General features: G+C 37.2%; 1 protein-coding gene across 1 annotated transcript in view; it reads left to right on the forward strand.

Annotated features, from left to right (window-relative positions):
• Nucleotides 1-18,519, forward strand: part of CENPP (centromere protein P) — a 384,243-nt gene that overhangs the window by 18,838 nt on the left and 346,886 nt on the right. Inside the window, exons 2-3 of the mRNA XM_090273944.1 lie at nucleotides 11,624-11,805; nucleotides 13,412-13,500. Of these exons, the coding sequence (XP_090130070.1) occupies nucleotides 11,624-11,805; nucleotides 13,412-13,500 (271 nt within the window). The remainder of the gene's footprint in view (nucleotides 1-11,623; nucleotides 11,806-13,411; nucleotides 13,501-18,519) is intronic.

The raw sequence follows: 18,519 nt of genomic DNA on the forward strand, positions 1-18,519 counted from the left end.
CAGGAAATCCTTTGTTGAGTTATAGCTGTTCAAATTTTTGAAACTTCAAGGGGAGATACCAGGAGGATCTCTTATACCACCATTTCTCTGACATCACTTTTTATGTAGGTTTTTGATTAGTGAGTCAATGTCATTACTAATAATTTGTCCATTCAGATTTTTTATTTCTTTATGATCCAGTCTTGGTAATTTTATGTTTCTAGGAATTTATCCATTTTTTTCTATGTTGTCCCAAGTTTTAGGCACATAATTTTTCATAGTAGTTTCTGATGATTTTTGTATTTCTGTGGTGTCAATGATAACATCTCCTCTTTAAGATCCACTGTTTGTTTGAGTCCTCCCTTTCTTTCTTGGTGAGTCTAGCTAAAGTTCAGTTTGTTTTACTTATCTTCTCAAATAGCCTGTTCTCAGTTTCATTGATTATCTCCTATTGACTTTTTAGTTTGTATTTTATTTTTCCCTCACTCTGATTTTTTTTTTCATCCTACTAATTTTGGGCATCATTTTATGCTTATTTTTCTAGTTTCTCAAGGTGTAAATTTAGGATTTTTATTTGTTATATCTCCTATGTCTTAAGGTAGGCAGTTATTGCAATGATCTTCCCTCTTAATACTGTTCCTGCTTCAGCCCATAAGTTTAATATGTAGTGTATATTCATTTTTCTCAAAATATTGTTTGATTTCTCTTTTGATACCTTCTTTGATCCTCAGGTTGTTGAGTAGCAAGTTATTTAGTCTTATTTGTGTGTTTTTCAGTTTTCTTGTAATTAATTTTTACTTTTAAACCATTGTGGTTGGAAAAGATGCTTGATATGATTTCAGTCTTCTTAAATTTATTGAGACTTGTTTTGTGGTTTAACATATGACCTATCCTGGAGAATGTTTCATCTGCTCTTGTGAAGAATGTATATTCTGTTGCTTTTGGATGGAATATACTGTATAGGTCTGTTACATTATCTGGTCTGATGTGTCCTTTAAGACCAATGTTTCCTGTTGATTTTCTGTCTGGATGATCTATCCATTGATAATAGTGGTGTATTAAAGTCCTCTACCATTATTATGATATTGTCTTTCTCCCTTTAGGTTTGTTAATATTTGGTTTATATATTTAATTGGTCTTATGTTGGGTGCACAAATATTTCCAAATACTATATCTTCTTATAGGACTGACCTTTTTATTATTGTGTAATGATTATGATTGTTTTATTAAAATCTTCATCGGAAAGTCTGTTTTTAATATAAGTATAGGTATTCCATCTTTCTTTTGGTACTCATTTGCATGTAATATCTTTTTCCTTCCATCTGTTTACCTTTTTTTTAAAATTGTTTTTCAATTGCAGTGGTCCCATTTTCCCCTCATTGCTCCCCCGCACCCAACCCACCCCTTCTCCCACAGTCACATCCCACCCCATTGTCCATGTCCAAGAGTCATTTATACATGTTCTATGACTAAACCATTCCCTTATTTATCCTATTTTTTTTCCTTCACCCCTCCCCCCTGCTAACTGTTATTCTGTTCATTTGTTTATGCTGTTCCTTACTCTCCTGTATTAGGTAATATCATATGGTATTTTTCTTTCATTGCCTGGCCTATTTCGCTAAGCATAATTCTTTCTAGTTCCATCCATGTTGTTGCAAATGGCAGGAGTTCTTTCTTTCTGCTACATAGTACTCCATTGTGTAAATGTACCACAGTTTTTTGATCCACTCCTCTACAGATGGGCACTTAGGCTGTTTCCAGCACTTAGCTATTGTAAACAGTGCTGCAATGAACATAGGGGTGCATAAGTTCTTTTGAATGGGGTTTCAGAATTTTTCAAGTATATCCTAGCAGTGGAATTGGTGGTTCAAAAGGCAGTTCCATTTTTAGTTTTTTGAGGTAATTCCATATAGTTTTTCATAGTGGCTACACCACTCTGCATTCCCACCAACAGTGCAGTAGGGTTCCCATTTCTCCACATCCTCTCCAGCACTTGTTGTTTGTTGATTTGTTCATGATGGACATTCTGACAGGTATAAAGTGATATCTTATTGTGGTTTTTATTTGCATCTCTCTGATGGTTAGTGATGTTGGGCATTCTTTCATGTGTCTATGGACTCTCTGTGTATCCTCCTTGGAGAAGTGTTTGTTCAGGTCCTTTGCCCATTTTTTAATTGGGCTATTTGTCTTCTTTATATATTTTGGAGATCAATCCCTTGTCTGAGGTATCATTGGCAAATATGATTTCCTGTATGGTTGGTTTCCTTTTCATCTTGCTAATGTTTTCTTTTGCTGAGCAGAAACTCTTTAGTTTGATGTAGTCCCATTTGTTTATTTTTTCCTTTATTTCCCTTGCCTTATGAGATGTATCAGTGAAAATATTGATGAGTGGGATATCTGAAATTTTCCTGCCTATATTTTCCTCTAGGACTTTTATGGTGTCACGGCTTACGTTTCAGTTTTTGATACATCTTGAGTTTATTCTGGTTTGTGGTGTAAGTTGGTGGTCTAGTTTCATTTTTTTGTCCAGTTCTCCCAGCACCATTTGTTGAAGAGGCTCTACTCACTCCATTTTATGCTCCTTCCCCCTTTGTAAAATATTAGTTGATCATATAGCCCTGGGGTTATTTCTGGATTCTCTATTCTGTTCCAATGATCTATATGTCTGTTCTTATGCCAGTACCAGACTGTTTTGATCACAGTGGCTTTATAGTACAATTCTATGTCTGGTATTGTGATTTCTTCTACTGTGTTCTTCTGTTTCAAGACTGCTTTTGCTATTCAGGGTCTTTTTTGATTCAATATAAATTTTTGAAGTACTTGTTCTAGGTCTGTGAAATATATAATTGACATTTTAATAGGGATTGCGTTGAATCTGTAAATTGCTTTGGGTGGTATGGACATTTTAATGATGTTGATTCTTCCATTGCATGAGCATGGTATTTGCTTCCATTTATTTGTATCTTCCTTAATTCAATTCTTCGTGTTACATAGTTTTCCGAGTACAGGTCTTTTATCTCTTTGGTTAAGTTTATTCCTAGGTACTGTATTTTCCTTGTTGCTATAGTAAATGGGATTTTTTTTTAAAGTTTCTATCTCTGATATTTTATTGTTGGTGTACAGAAATGCCTTAGATTTCTGTATATTTACTTTGTACCCTACAATTTTGCCAAATTTGCTTATTATGTCTAGTAGTTTTTTAGTGGAGTCTGTAGAGTTTTCTATGTACACTGTCATGTCATCTGCAAATAACGACAATTTTACTTTCTTTTCGCAATTTGGATGCCTTTTATTTCTTCTTCTTGTCTGATTGCTGGGGCCAGCACTTCCAACACTGTGTTGAATAGGAGTGGAGATAGTGGACATCCTTGTCTTGTTCCTGATCTCAGGGGGAATGCTTTCAGGTTTTGTCCATTGAGTGTGATATTGCCTTCAGGTTTCTCATATATAGCCTTCATTATGTTGAGGTGTACTCCCTCTATTCCCATTTTGCTGAGTGCTTTAATAAAAAATGGATGTTGTACTTTATCAAAAGCTTTTTCTGCACCTGTTGAAATGATCATGTGATTTCTGTCTTTCCCTTCGTTTAGGTGCTGTATTATATTTATTTATTGGCGAATATTAAACCATCCTTGCATCCCTGGGATGAATCCCACTTGATCGTGGTGCATGATTTTTTAATGTGTTGCTGGGTCCTGTTTTCCAATATTCTGTTGAGGATTTTAGCATCGGTGTTCATCAGTGATATTGGCCTGTAGTTTTCTTTCTTTGTTGCGTCTTGACCTGGTTTTGGATTTAGGGTAATACTGCCTTCATAGAAAGAGTTTGGGGTTTTTCCCTCTTCTTGGATTTTTTGGAATAGTTTGAGAATGGTAGGAGTTAGTTGTTCCCTAAATGTTTAGTAAAATTCGCCCGTGAAGCCATCTGGTCCAGGGCTTTTGTGTGCCGGGAGATTTTTGATTACTGTTTCAATTTCATTCTTTGTTATTGATCTGTTCAGGCTTTCTGCTTCTTCTTGATTCAGTTTTGGAAGATTTTATGTTTCTAGAAATTTGTCCATTTCATCTAGCTTGTCAAATTTCATGCCATACATTTGTTCGTAGTGATTTCTTAGAATCCTTTGTATTTCTGTAATATCAGCCGTGATTTCTCCCTTTAGTTTCTGATTTTGTTAATTTGGGTCCTCTCCCTTTTTTTCTTGATGAACCTGGCTGAAGGCTTGTCGATTTTGTTTATTTTATAAAAGCACCAGTTCCTACTTTTGTTGATCTTTTGAATTGTTTGTTTAATGTCTATGTCATTTAATTCTGCTCTGATCTTGATGATTTCCTTCCTTCTACTCATTCTGGGCTTTGTTTGCTGTTGTAGTTCTAGTTCTTGTAGCTGTAGAGTTAGATTTTTTATTTGAGATTCTTCTAGCCTTTTCAGATAGGCTTGTAATGCTATGAACATTTCTTCAGGACTGCTTTTGCTGTGTCCCATAGGTTTTGGGCTGTTTTGTGTTCATTATCATTAGTTTCCAGAATCTTCTTGATTTCCTTGAAGTCATTGTTAACCCATTCATTATTTACTATCATGTTATTCATTCTCCATGACTTTGGATGTCTTTGATTTTTTCCTTGAGGTCGATTTCTAGTTTCAAGGCATTGTGGTCTGAAAAGATGCTTGATATAATTCAATTTTCTTGAATTTGTTGAGGCTTGTTTTGTGTCCTATCATGTGGTCTCTCTTTGAAAATGTCCCATGTACATTTGAAAAGAATGTTTATTTTGCTGCTTTGGATCGTGAAAAGTTCTATATATGTCAGTTAAGTCCATTTGGTTTAGTGTGTTGTTCAATGCCTGTATATCCTTGGTGTTTCTTTGCTTTGATGATCTGTCTATTGTTGATAATGGAGTGTTAAAGTCCCCTACTATGAGTGTGTTGCTGTTGATATCCTTCTTGTAGTCTTCTAGTATTTTCCTTATATATTTGAGTGCTCCTATGTTGGGTGCATATATGTTTAACAGGGTTACATCTTCTAGATGGATTGTTCCCTTAAGTATTATGAAATGTTCTTCTTATTATCTTTTTATGGCCCTTGCTGTGAATCTGTTTTGTCTGATTTAAGTATTGCTACCCCATTTTTATTTATTTATTTATTTATTTTATTTGGTTCGTTTGCTTGGAATATATTTTTCCATCACTTCACTTTTAGTCTGTATAAATCTTTGGTGTTGATGTGTGTTTCTTGTAGAGAGCATATATGTGGGTCATGTTTTCGTATCCATTCCGCTACCCTATGTCTTTTAATTGGAGCATTTAATCGATTTACATTTAAGGTTATTATTGAAAGTTATCTATTCATTTCCCTTTGTATCTATGTTCCTCTCCGGCTCCTTTTTTCTTCTTTTTCTTAAAGCATTCCCTTGAGCATCTCTTGGAATGCTGGCTTGGTGGAGATGTATTCTTTTAGTTTTCTTTGTCTGAGAAACTCCTTATTTCACCTTCCATTTTGAATGAGAGCCTTGCTGGATAGAATATTCTTGGTTGTAGGCCTTTGTTTTTCATTGCTTGGAATATTTTTTGCCATTCCTTTCTGGCTTGTATTGTTTCTGTTGAGAAATCAGTTGATAGCCTTATCGGAGCTCCCTTGTATGTTATTTGCTGTTTTTCTCTTTCTGCTTTTAGGATTCTCGCCTTGTCTTTGAATGTTGCCACTTTAATTATGATGTGTCTTGGAGTGGGCCTTTTTGGGTTCATCTTCATTGGGACCCTCTGTGATTCCTCGACTTGCATGACTTTTTCTCTCATCAGGTTAGGAAAATTTTCTGTCATTACTTTTTGTATCAGGTTTTCTATCCCTTGCTCCTCATCTTCTCCTTCTTGTATCCCTATGATTCTAATGTTGTTCAGTCTCATGTTGTCCTGCAGTTTTCTTAAACCCTCTTCATTCTTTTAAAATATTTTTTCTTTTTGTTGTCTGGGAATTTTTTCTACATTGTCCTCTAACTCACTGATTTGATCCTCTGCTTTGTTTAACCTGCTTTTGATTGATTCTGCTGTGTTTAGTTCAGAAATTGTATTCTTCATTTCTTCCTGGTTCTTATTAATAGTTTCTATATCCTTTCTTATGCTGGTGTAGTTTTCTGTAAGATCCTTATAGCTTCCCTGCAATTCTTTGTAGTTTTCTCCGAGTTCCTTGTAATTACCCTGACAGTCTTTCAGATTGTCAAGTAAATTGAGCTTCTTTATCACCATTCTTTTGAATTCTATGTCTGATAGTTGGCTTATATGCATTCCATCTATCTCCCTTTCTGGGGATTCCTCTTTTCCTTTCATTGGGAGGTTGTTTCTGTGTCTCCCCATGTTGGATTCTTTTTGTTTGTTTTTGTTTATTATATTTGTCTGCTTTGATTTCATGCCTTCGTGGTATAAGATTCTTTATAGGAGACCTGGGGGATTCAGTGGTGCGGTCTCTTTGATCTCCTGAGTCTGACGCTTTTGGGATCACTTTTATGCCATTTGTTAAGCTGTCTGGTTGTATTTCAGTTCCTCTTTGGTGGATTCTTCCCTCTGGCTAGTTGATTGAGGGTCACTCTGCCCACCTTGTCTTGAGTTCTTTTGTGGAGATGCTGTTAAAACAAACACACAACCCAGGTAAGAAACCCACACCCTCAAAAATATCCCCTAACCACAATTCCACTATCGGCAGGAAATGAGCCACTACTAATAGAGAGGTTAAGACTATTATACTATAGGAGAAACAGATAAGAGTTGTTTTTGATGAAAGAAAGATGATTTTTGAGAGGGAAGATGATAAAATAATAATAGTAGCAAGTCGGGTCAAGGCTATGCGAGACAGTAAGTAATATTTACATTGTATGTTAAAAAAGAGAGGGAAGAGTGCAGAATGAAGTGAGGAGGTGAAAGTGTATAGTATTAGGTTCATATAGCAGCTCTGTGCTATATGTTTAATGTGAAAGGGAGGCTAAACAAAATAGACAAACAAAAATTAAAGAAGGATAGGAGGGAGAGAAGGTAGGAGACAGATTAAAGAAAGTTTAACAAAAGGGGAAGAGGAAAGAAAGAAAGGGAAGGAAAGAAAAAAAAGGGAAGAAAAGAAAAGAAAAATGAAAGAAAGAAAGAATTTTTACTCAGTTCAACCTTTGGGCACAGTCTTCTTTTTCTAGATCCACCCCTGGTCAAAGTTCTGTGGGTTTCAAATCTTTTCTGGCTGGCCTGGCTGTGAGGAGTTTTGGCTGGTTTCTGTGGCTGCTTTTCTTTCACTCGTGGGCCTGCTGCAGCTTTCTGCTGTGAGCCGCAGCGTTGGGTCTCTCCCCACTTGTCCTGAGGCACCCTCCAGCAATCCTCAGGCTTGTCTAGCAATGTTGTTGTGCTGGCAAGCTAGTGTGCATGTCCCTAGTCCCTGCCCAGCCTTGGATCCTTTCTTGACTCTTCCTCCCAAGAAGTCTCTGTGCTCCAAGCCGTAACACCGGGCTGCATCCGTCCCTGGCTGGCAGTGTCTTATTGTTTGTCTTTGTGCACTGCTCGCCTGCCTGAGGTCCCCACTGAGTCTGTGCCTCCGCAGCAGCCTTCCTGCATGGGGCCCTCACCCCAGCTCAATTCCGCTTCCTTGTTTGGTGGTGCCACGATGTGTGTGCCCGGGGCGCAGGGCCGCCAGCCCAGATTTGCCAGCCCAGGGGGTCCCTACCTACATTCAGTTCACACAGTTTCCCACAGTCTGGGCTGCTCACTGTCTTCCCACACCTCCAGGAAAAAATTCAAGGAAACTCTCTCTGAAATCCGTACTCACTCACTACTCTCCATGTTTGTATTCCAAGTTTTTCCGCTATGGAAGCAAACAGAACACTGCTACCTACTCTGCCGCCATCTTCTCTCTGTCTATCTGTTTACTTTCAGTGTGTGTTTGTCCTTATATCTTAAGTGAATCTCTTGTAAGCAGTATATACATGGGTCTTGTTTTTTTTTTTAACCATCCAACCAATCTGTGTATTTTGATTGGAAAATTAGTTGATTTACTTTTAAGTAATTATCGGTAGGTGTATACTGATTGCCATTTTGTTTTCTGGTGGCTTTTTAATTTTTAAAAGTTTTATTGTTTATGCTCTTATAGTTCTCCCACTTTTCCACCTTTCATCCTCCTTCACCCAGCCTGCTTCCTACTTCCATAATTAATCCTCTCACCATTGTCCATGTCCATGGGTCCTTCATATATGTTCTTTGACTAAGCCCTTCACCTTCTTTCAGTTAGTCCGCACTTCTCCCCTCTTTAGTTACAGCTGTCAGTCTGTTCCATGATTCTGTGCCTGTGGTTCTATTTTGCTCATTAGTTTATTTTGTTCATTGGATTCCTATTATAAGTAAGATCATATGGTATTTGTCTTTCACCAGCTGGCGTATTCCACTTAACATAATAGTCTCCAGTTCTATCTATGCTGTCCCAAAAGGTAGGGATTCCTTCTTTCTTTCTGCCATGTAGTATTCCATTGTGTAGATGTAAAATCAATGGCATTTTTATACACCAATAATAAACTATCAGAAAAACTAAGAAACCGATTTACTATTATGACAACAAAAAAATAAAGTATGTAGGAATAAATTTAACCAAGGAGATAAAAGACCTGTACTGGGAAAACTACAGGACACTGGAGAAAGAAATTGAGGAAGATACAAGTTAGTGGAACCATACACCATGTTCGTGGATTGGAAGAAATAACAATTAAAATGTCCATACTACTCAATCAGTCTATGGATTCAATGTAATTCCTATTAAGATACCAATGACATATTTCACAGATCTAGAACAAATATTCCAAAAATTTATATGGAAGCAAAAAAAAAAAAAAAAAAAGACCCTGAATATCCTCAGCAATCTTGAGAAAGAAGAACAAATCTGGAGGGATCACAATACCTGATATAAAACTATACTATAAGGCCACTGTAATCAAAACAGTCTGGTATTGGTATTTGAACAGACATGTGGATCAAGGGAACAGAATAGAGAGCCCAAAAATAAACCTATGTCTTTCTGGTCAATTAATATTTAACAAAGGAGGAAAGAGCATACTGTGCAATGGAATAAAGACAGTCTGTCTCTTCAATAAATGGCATTATGAGAACTGGGCTGATAAATGCTAAAAAATGAAACTAGACTACCATCTTACAACATACACCAGAATAAACTCAAAATGGATAAAAGACTTAACTAACTATAAGTTGTGATACCTTAAAAATCCTAGAAGAAAACATAGGCAGCAAAATTTCAGATATCTCCTATAGCAATAATTTTTGCCAATATATTTTCTGGTGGTTTTGTAATTCCCTGTTTCTTCCTTTCTTTCTTGCTCTCTCTTTTTGTGATTTCATGATTTTCTATGCTGGAATGCTTAGCTTTCTTCCTCGTTTATATATCTACTAAAAGTTTTTGCTTTGTGGTTAACATGAGGATTATGTAAGACATATTTATATCCTTCTATTTTAAATTGGTAACAACTTATGTTTGAATGCATTGTAAAGCTCCACATTTTTACATCCCCACCCCACATTTTATGTTTTAGATGTCACAATTTATATCTTCTTTTCTTGTGTACCCCATAACAAATTATAGCAGGCAGATTATGCCAGTGCAATTGCTCTCTAGGTGGGAAGATAGATTCTTGCTGTTGCCTACTCCACCCTCTTCCCAGAATGCTAGCTCATTGACTTTTAAAGATTCTATTTATTTATTTTTAGAGAGGGGAGAAGGGAGGGAGAAAGAGAGGGAGAGAAATACTAATGTGTGATTGCGTGTTGTGCGTCCCCAACCAGGGACCTGACCTGCAACCTGGGAATCGAACCATTGATCCTTTGATTCACAAGCCAGTACTCATTCCACTGAGTCACACCAGCTAGGGAACTCAGTGACTTTTAAACTTAAAGTCTCTTGAACTTTGTTTTAAAAGAGACAAGTTTCTTGTGAGCCTGTACTTTTGACCCCAAAAATTATACTAATAAGATAAATTTACAAATTATAAATGAAACTACAAGACCAATAAAGTGCATACCTCCAAATCATTCAAGCTAATGTCATTAATTCAAATGGACCAATAATATTTTGTTCCAAGTAAGTCACTGCTAAGAAAGAGAATATGTATTATAATTTGTCTTTTTGATGATAAAATATACATAACATAAAATTTACCAGTTCAACTTATTTGAAGTATGCAGTTTAGTAGCATTAAATACTTTCACACTATCAAGCAGCCATCATCACTGTCCTCTTCTAGAACTTTTTCATTGCCTCAAAGTGCAAGTCTGTACCCATTAAACAATAATTCCACATTCTCCCCTTTCCCAATCATAGGTTCTTTTTTTTATTTTTGAATTCTGCATATCTGTCCTTTAATATGATGACTTAGTTTTCTTATCACTTTGCTCTATTAGAAATACCTTGACATTTTTGTTCATAGCTTGCTGTGACATTATTTGCTATTCACTTAGAAGAAACTCGACATTTATGTATGAACATTGCCTCTCCTTTTTTAAATTAATTTCCTATATTTAAAGTAATTTTTTATTAATCAGTGGTGGCAAGTACAAAAGAGCATGTGGTAGTCTCTCAGAATGTACTTATATTAATATTTCAAATTAGCATTAAAACAGTATTTAAAAAATCACTATAGTCTTTGTACACATTTTTGATCTGCTGTATGAAGAATACAGAGTTGGAGGACCCAAGATGTAAAATAAGAATTAGGATAATCGTGCCCCAGAAGCCAAGGAAGGTGTTTCTTAAGATGGCTTCTAGAATTCAACACTGTAGAATGTCATAGAGAGTATGAGGGCAATATAGTGTGACAAAAAGTAAATAATCATTTAATGCGAATATTAGCTGAAATTTTACTGTTTTTCAAGGAAAACAGAGTTACATGTTCTCAATTAATAATATCTGATTGCAGTGTTAAGGAAATTATGTTATTTCTTATTCTTTTGGAATTTTTACCCCCTGTATTCTCAGGTTTCCTGAGAATCTCTTTCCTAACATAAAATGCTCTCTAATATTTTACTTGTTTTGAAACTTAAAGCTTACTAATTTATTTTGTTTTTAATTTCATGACATCTTTTAAAATAATTTGAGTTGTCTTGGTATATCACACATTTAGATTGGAACGTTTTAAATGTTCCTACCTAAATGAACATTTTAATTCTGTAAAATACTCCTGTGATAATACTTTCACAGTTTCTTTGAATATATAGAAATATGATAGGATGATTTGGTTAGGTTTGTTTTATTGTTGTGATTAAAGATTTCAGTGTCAGTAAGCCACATTGGTTTTGAGTTGGTTTTAATGGAAAAAGAGTCAGAAGGACAAAATGGGAATCTTCTGAAGAAATTTGTAGATATTAGATGGTTTCTTTTTTAATCCTCACCCGGGGACATGCTTACTGATTTTAGAGAGAGGAAGAGAGAGAAACACCAATTGGTTGGCCTCTCATATTCCCAATCAGGGACCAAACCCATAACCTAGGTTTGTGCCCTGACCAGGGATCGAACCTGCAACCTTTTGCTTTATGAGACAACAGTCCAACCAACTGGATCACACTGGCCAGGGCTTAGAATGGTTTCTTCATGGAGTAATTATTTCCAATACTTGCTTTTTAGAAAATCATTTAAAGAAATATGCCAATTTGATTCTGAAGGATGGAAATCTTCAAAAGATCTGAGAAGCAATCTTGGACATTTGGAGTCAGAACTTCTGTTTCTAGGTACTCTTACTGGCATCGGTATTAGCAGTTATTCGAAGAAGACAGAGAACCTAACAAGCACTGAAATGACAGAAAAGAGTAAGTGTTAATGTTAATCTGAAGTGTTGAAGCTTACCTTGTTATGCATTGGAAATTGGGCGGCATATTGTTGAATTAAAATTCTACAAAATATTTGAATGTATGGTTGTGCTAAGCCTTGTTTTATAGGGTGTCCTTTTTTAAATTTAATTAATTAATTTATTTATTGTTTTTCTATTACAGTTGTCCCACTTTTTCCACCATTTCTCCCCTTTACCCAGCTCACCCCTTCTCCCACAGTCAATCCCCACCTCATTGTACATGTCCATGGGTCATTTATACTAGTTCCTTTACTAAACCCTTCCCCTTATAGGGTGTCTTGATTATCACAGTATACCTAATAACTCTTTTAAAAGCTGCCTGAGATAAATATTAAGGAGACAGTCTCTTTTTAAGTAACTTAATAGTCAAGTAACAGAGATAAGTGATTGTAAAAACAATAGCATCACTAATTTGTAGATCTTAGGAGTTGTCTACCACTGACACAAGAGATGCCTCATCTATAGTACTGTACTCCTATTGAACATAGCCTTTGACCAAGATAAATGTTTTAGCAGCTGGACCATTTACCCAAGAAGGGTTTCTGGTCTCAATAACTTAAGTTTTATTGCCAGGGATATGTTATGCACTAACAGGAAAGGGGAAGCTAATTCAGCGGTGTAATTGGATGTCAGGAACTTCGTTTGGACAGAAGTAGCATTCCCTAAAGAAGGAATCACTTTTGGAAATGCTTCCTGACTTCCATTGAAATAACCCTCTAGACACAGAAAGAGTGAGAGTGACCCTCAGTCTTGGGCAGCTCACCTCAGTGAAAGTTTGAGTTACATATAAAAATGTGATGGTATTTAAACATTTTAGGTACTTGAAAAAGAGTTGGAATGCAGAGAGAATGGAGAGTGAAGTTAGGCCAGGTAGACTTTTACTAGTACAAAAGTCTCAGTTTTCCTATTTTGAGCCCCAAGTTCAGCCCCATCTGTTGAAATTTGGTGCTCCCTATTCAGAATGCCTTTGTGGTATTCTGCTATATAAACGGGTTTGATTCTAAGCTTTCTCTATTGTTGGCTTAAGTTTCAGTTTGCCTGGGTCTGCCAGTCAGTTCTACTTATCCATGTGATATCTAGCTCATCCATATGATTTTTAGCTTCCAAAATAAGGTTACTTTCATCTTTCTCCTTCTCTTTATCCTTGTAGAATTGTGGCCTGCTAAAAATACCTTTATTAGCAAATCTAGATGTTGATAAAGTCAGAATAGTGGTTATTTTCGGAGTGGGGGGAGTTGAGTGTAGCTCGTGAAAGGGCATGAGGCAAATTCATGGGGTACTTTAAAATTTCTGTATCTTGATCTCAGTGGCGGTTATATGAGAAATTTTTATACCTTAATCTTCAGTATAATTGAGAACTAGAAGGTACAAGTTGATTTAATTCTATTTTACAAAAGTAACCAATTTGGTACACAATACTCTAGATTAATTTTCAGAGCAAATACTAACATTTACTTCACACATATACCCACATGAGTATAACAGACATTCATATAATATTAATTAATGGATACTTGAAGGAAATTGTTATTTTCAAATAAAATATTTGTTTTTCTGATTGATAGGTATTAAGAAAGTTCTGCGGAGACACAAATTATCAGGAAATTGTGACATGATTACATTTCAAATTGAATTTCAGATTCTGGAAGTCCAGGTAAATTAAAGAGTATGTCGTGATAACAAAGATTCTGTTGCTTTGAGATAAAAGAATCCCCACCCCCACCCTAGCCTCCAGCAGTGGCTGAGCTGAGGAGGAGTTCATGAACCAGGATCCCCTTGTAGTATGTTTATGCAAAGTGATACCATTTCAAAAAAATTTTAAAGTACAAATACTGTACCTCAACAACTGAATATGGTGGAGTTGTTGCTGAGGATATAGGTACTTTACTGGAGGGGAGGCTACAAGATGCTCCTGGGGTTGCAGTGCAAGCCCTGAAGTCATGGGAGCAGTCCTGGATGCCCTCAGTAGTTACCTGATATGCCAGCCATTTGTTATCTATTGCTGCTTAACAAGTTTCCCTAAAATTTAATGACTTAAAACAACAACAGCACTTATTATCTTATGCATTTCCTGTGGATCAGGAATTTGGGTGTTTTGCTTATGGCCTCTCATGAAGTTATGGTCATCTGGGACCATAGCCATCTGAATACTGCTCTGGGCTGGAGGATTAGACTCCAAGGTGGTTCACAGTTATGCCAGCAAATTGTACTAGACTGTTAAGACACAACACAGGAGGAGGATACTTTTGACTCAGATTTTCACATAAAATTAGGATGCAGACAGGATGATAACGAGTAGCATGAGATGAGACCAGAGTAGAGTAGGAGAACAAGGCTCTTGACACCTTCAAAGACTGGCTTCGTGATAAGTGGGGTTCAGCATAATTTTGTGAACTGACCAGGGCGGGATTCATGCTTTGATAGCAGAAAGCACTTTGAACCAGTTGGTTTTGACAGCTGGGACTACCAAGAGAGTGTGTAGAGGACAGAAACAAGAAAGGGCAGGGAGGCTGTCTTGGCTTGAGCTCATCAGATAACTGAAGTGGATATAGACTAGTCATTACACCAAATCCAAAGTCCTGTGGACGAGGTGCTTCCTTGCATTTATGGTTGTGTGCTAGGATTCCTCTTGCTTGTCCTCAGCCACCAAAACGGCCCCAATTTTCTCTTTTTATGTGGGATAGGAGTTGATGTTTGGTAATCAGGACCCTGCCTCCTTGGGAACTAGTCAAGAGTGCCTGGGTCCAGTTGTCTGGATTGGAGGATTTGCTTCTTGAGAATTCTTTTCAGTTCATGTCCTGATTTTCACTACTGATCCTGGCAGGCTGAGTGAGAATGAGCTGAAGGACTTCTAGTACACTTGTCTGTTGACAGAGCTCCTAGCTTGCTCTGCCAGAGTGTCCCTTTTCTTCTTCTTCTTCTTTTTTTTTTAATTTGTATTTATTGATTTTAGAGAGAAAGTGGGGTGTGGCATCAGTTTGTTTTTCTACTTATTTATGCATTCATTGGTTGATTCTTATATGTGCCCTGACCGGGGATCAAACCTGCAACCCTGGCATATCAGAATGACACTCTAAACAACTGATCTATCCAGCCAGGGCTCACACTGTCCCCTTTCAACACTGCCAGAGTGACCAAAAACATCCATCATGTGGCATTGCCAAGGCTGGTTGAGCAGAATAGGATACAGGGGCATAGGTGATGAGTGGCCCTAGGAGAGATATTGTTCCCAGGTTGGCACCAGGCCTTGGGTCTATGTAGGGTCACTAAAGTGATATCATTGTTCTGGATGATCATCTGCTGAAAAGTAAAACAGAAAATGCACCCAAATGGGTTAGTCTTCTTTAGGTTGGATGGCTGTGCCAAAACCCTAGGCTTCTTCTAGTGCAGTTCAGGAACTCATGGATGTTGTCCCATTGCAGAAGCTTGCATTTCAAAAGGACCAGCTGCATTTTCTTTCTTTGTAGCTAATGTGATCCTAAACTCAGAGTGGTGATACACCAAATGCTCATCTGCATCCTAGCCTCCGTTATTGAGCCATGCCTACAGTCCATGTCAGGTGGCATACTCATTGGCTTGAGGTCCAGTTTCATATCTAAGAACATTTGCATTGTTAGTGCATACATTGCCCAGGAACCTGTTCATGATTGTCCCAGTAGTAGCTTCAGGGTTCTGCAGGCTTTTTCTGCTAAAGGTGTTCATCTGTTTTCAGTCATTTCATGGGTTATCAGGCTTGTCCTTGGAAAGTTTGTCCAAAAGTCCAATTGAGAGAAAGAATAAAAAGAAAAAAAAAGTCCAGTTGAAAAGAGAGACTGTCCTCTGAAGTTGAGGTGAACGAGCTGCTCAGTGGAGCTGGACATTCCAGGGTGAGTTGTACCCAAAGATTGATTATTGTCCTTATTAGTAGGACTATGGCCTGAGAGAGACTATAAAATAGACTGCATTTTTTTGTTGTTATTCTTTAAACTGCATATTTTAACTTCATTTTTTTAAAATTTGCATATTTGGTCCCCTGAAGGCTCTGAAGGAAAGCATCGGATGGTCCCATTATGAGTCAGATCAAAGATGAGGTTACAGTTTGGGGACATTTTTTATAATATTGTGTGCTTCTGAAGAATGGCTGCTGCCTGACTAGAGGTCTTCCCAGGGTGTACTGGCACCAGGTCTCTGCAGCTCCCTCATGTTTTGACTTGCTGGTCCTGAGTGGCTACTGTGAGGTAGTGTAGATAGAACCAGAGCCACATGGGTCCTGATACACAGGTCCTGCTCCCCCTGCTGCAGAGGACATGTTTCCTGCCTGCTACCAGGTAGTGGCAGCACCAGCACAGCCCTTGTCAACAGTGTTTTAAGCTAATATTCTGATTCCATACCACCGAAGCATGATTGAAAATTTTCTGACCATTTAGTAATGGCCGAAGGCTATACCATTAGCTCACTTGCTGAACTAATTAGAATTAGTTGAGTTGCACACGACAGGAAACCTAAAAATAAAGGTGTTTTCAGGTACTAGGAGTCATTTCCCTATTGCTTAAATAAATTGTTGTGTAAATTTTCAAGAGCTTCATGATCATCAGGCTCTGCCATCACCCACATGGCTACCAAATCATGGTGTGAATCACTTCAGCATGTCAGGCATCAGGAGGAAAGTAGGCAAACAAGGGCTTACCTTTTCCTTTGAAGGACACTTTTAAAAAATTGTAACACATAATTTTTGTCTACGTTCTCTTGGCTAATAATTTAGTGCAAGGGAGGCTGGAAATTTAGTTTTCATTATGCATGGCCGTGAACCTAATGAAAATTGGGGGCAAAAAAGAAATGAAGAATTGGGGCATTGCCAGCATTTTCTGTCCCACATGCTTTAGCGGATGTGGGGGGAAAATCTAAGGAGAGGAAGAGTTTATATTCGTTGAAAGACACAGAACACAGTAATTGCCAAGTCTCTAAAGAGATGTGAGTTGTCATTGTTCACATTTCAAAGTATGTAGGTGTTTTTGAACTGTTTGGTTTTACTTGGCTGCAGAAGGAGCATATTCTCCCTGGCTATGTAAAGAACGCTCATTTTCTCTCTGCCCCTTTACAGTTTTATGATTCTTCTTGAGGACCTGACTGGTAAGCAAGATATTGAGGGCCATCACAAACAACTCTTGAATCAGCGAGATTTTAGAGATAACACTCATGGGGGACTCAGGCATATTTGGAGAAGAAAGGAACAAAGGGCTATCTTATTATTTTTGTTTTTATTGCTTAGAATTATGATGTAATGGTGTAATGAGAATTATTTTTTTAATTTTAATTATTTAATGGTAAATCCTCACATATTTTAGGCCTACTCATGTAAGTAAGTATATCTTTAGAAATATATTTCTAGTAGAATGCTAGGTCAAAGATGTTCATATAAATTCTGATTGATAGTACCACATTGCCTTTTAAAATGGTTTTACCATTTTACATGCTGAGCAGATTTTTATAATTGAGACTCAGAAAAAAACGATGGTGAAGACACATCAACCTTATGTGTACTAAAACATTTTTTAAACAAAATTTTCACTAGAGGGAGATGTTTAGCTATCAGGAAATTCAAATAATTTTTATCTTCATAGAATATTGTAATAAAATCATGGTAGTACAATGTTAGGAGCAAAAATGACCTAAAATCATAATATAATGTTGGAATCAAAAATGACCTTGTAGATTATCTAGGTTAACCCCCTTATTTTGTAACAGAAATATACCTGGAGAATTTGAATGATTACCCATGTTGACACAGATGTTGTCATAAGTCTGTGGAACATTCAGTTCAGGTCCCCAGATTTACTGTCTGGTGTTCTTAGTGCTGTACTGTTTGTATGGAGTTGCAAGAACATCAGAATTGACATGTGTCAGCATTCATAGTCCATGCAGCATAATAAATGAGATGGGTGGGAGTTTGGGGGAAAGGGACAGATTGACAATGTTTTCATAACTTTTCTCCCTGAAGGCCAATGAAATGAATGAAATGATTACAAAACAGCGAACTTTTTATTTTTTTTTATTATTATTTTTATTTTTAGAGAGAAGGGTAGGGAGGGAGAAAGAGAGGGAGAGAAACATCCATTGGCTATCTCTCACTTGTACCACAACCGGGAGACTGGGCCTGCAACCCAGGCGTATGCCCCAGCTGAGAATTGATCCAGTGACCCTTCACTTTGTGGGACGATGCTCAACTAATTGAGCCACACTGGTCAGGGCCAAACAGGGAAATTTTTTAATTAAATAGAATAAAATCCTGGCCCGGCTGCTGTGGCTCGGTAGGGCATCATCCGTGAGATGAAAGGTTGCTGGTTCGATTCCTAGTCAGGACACATGTCTGGGTTGCACGTTTGGTCACCCCTCAGGGCATGTGTGGAAGTGTGGAAGGCAGTAATGGGTCTTTCTCACATTGATGTTTCTCTCCCTCTCTTTCTCCCTCTTTCCCTTCCCCTCTCTCTCTCAAGTCAAAAATAAAAATAAAAGAATAAAATCCTGTATCACCATGCCAAATCAAAAATACCTGATATGATTACATTCAAATGTGGGTGAAAGAAAACACTGAAATTTGATATACAGTGCTTTGTAAGCAATATATGAATTTGGCAGTGTTAAAGGGACTGTTGTCCTGAATGTCTTTACTCAACAATTCTTAAGATGAAAAGAA

The sequence above is a fragment of the Furipterus horrens genome, unplaced genomic scaffold, assembly GCF_987537825.1.
Source record: "Furipterus horrens unplaced genomic scaffold, mFurHor1.1.pri manual_scaffold_4, whole genome shotgun sequence".
Lineage (NCBI taxonomy): Eukaryota > Metazoa > Chordata > Mammalia > Chiroptera > Furipteridae > Furipterus > Furipterus horrens.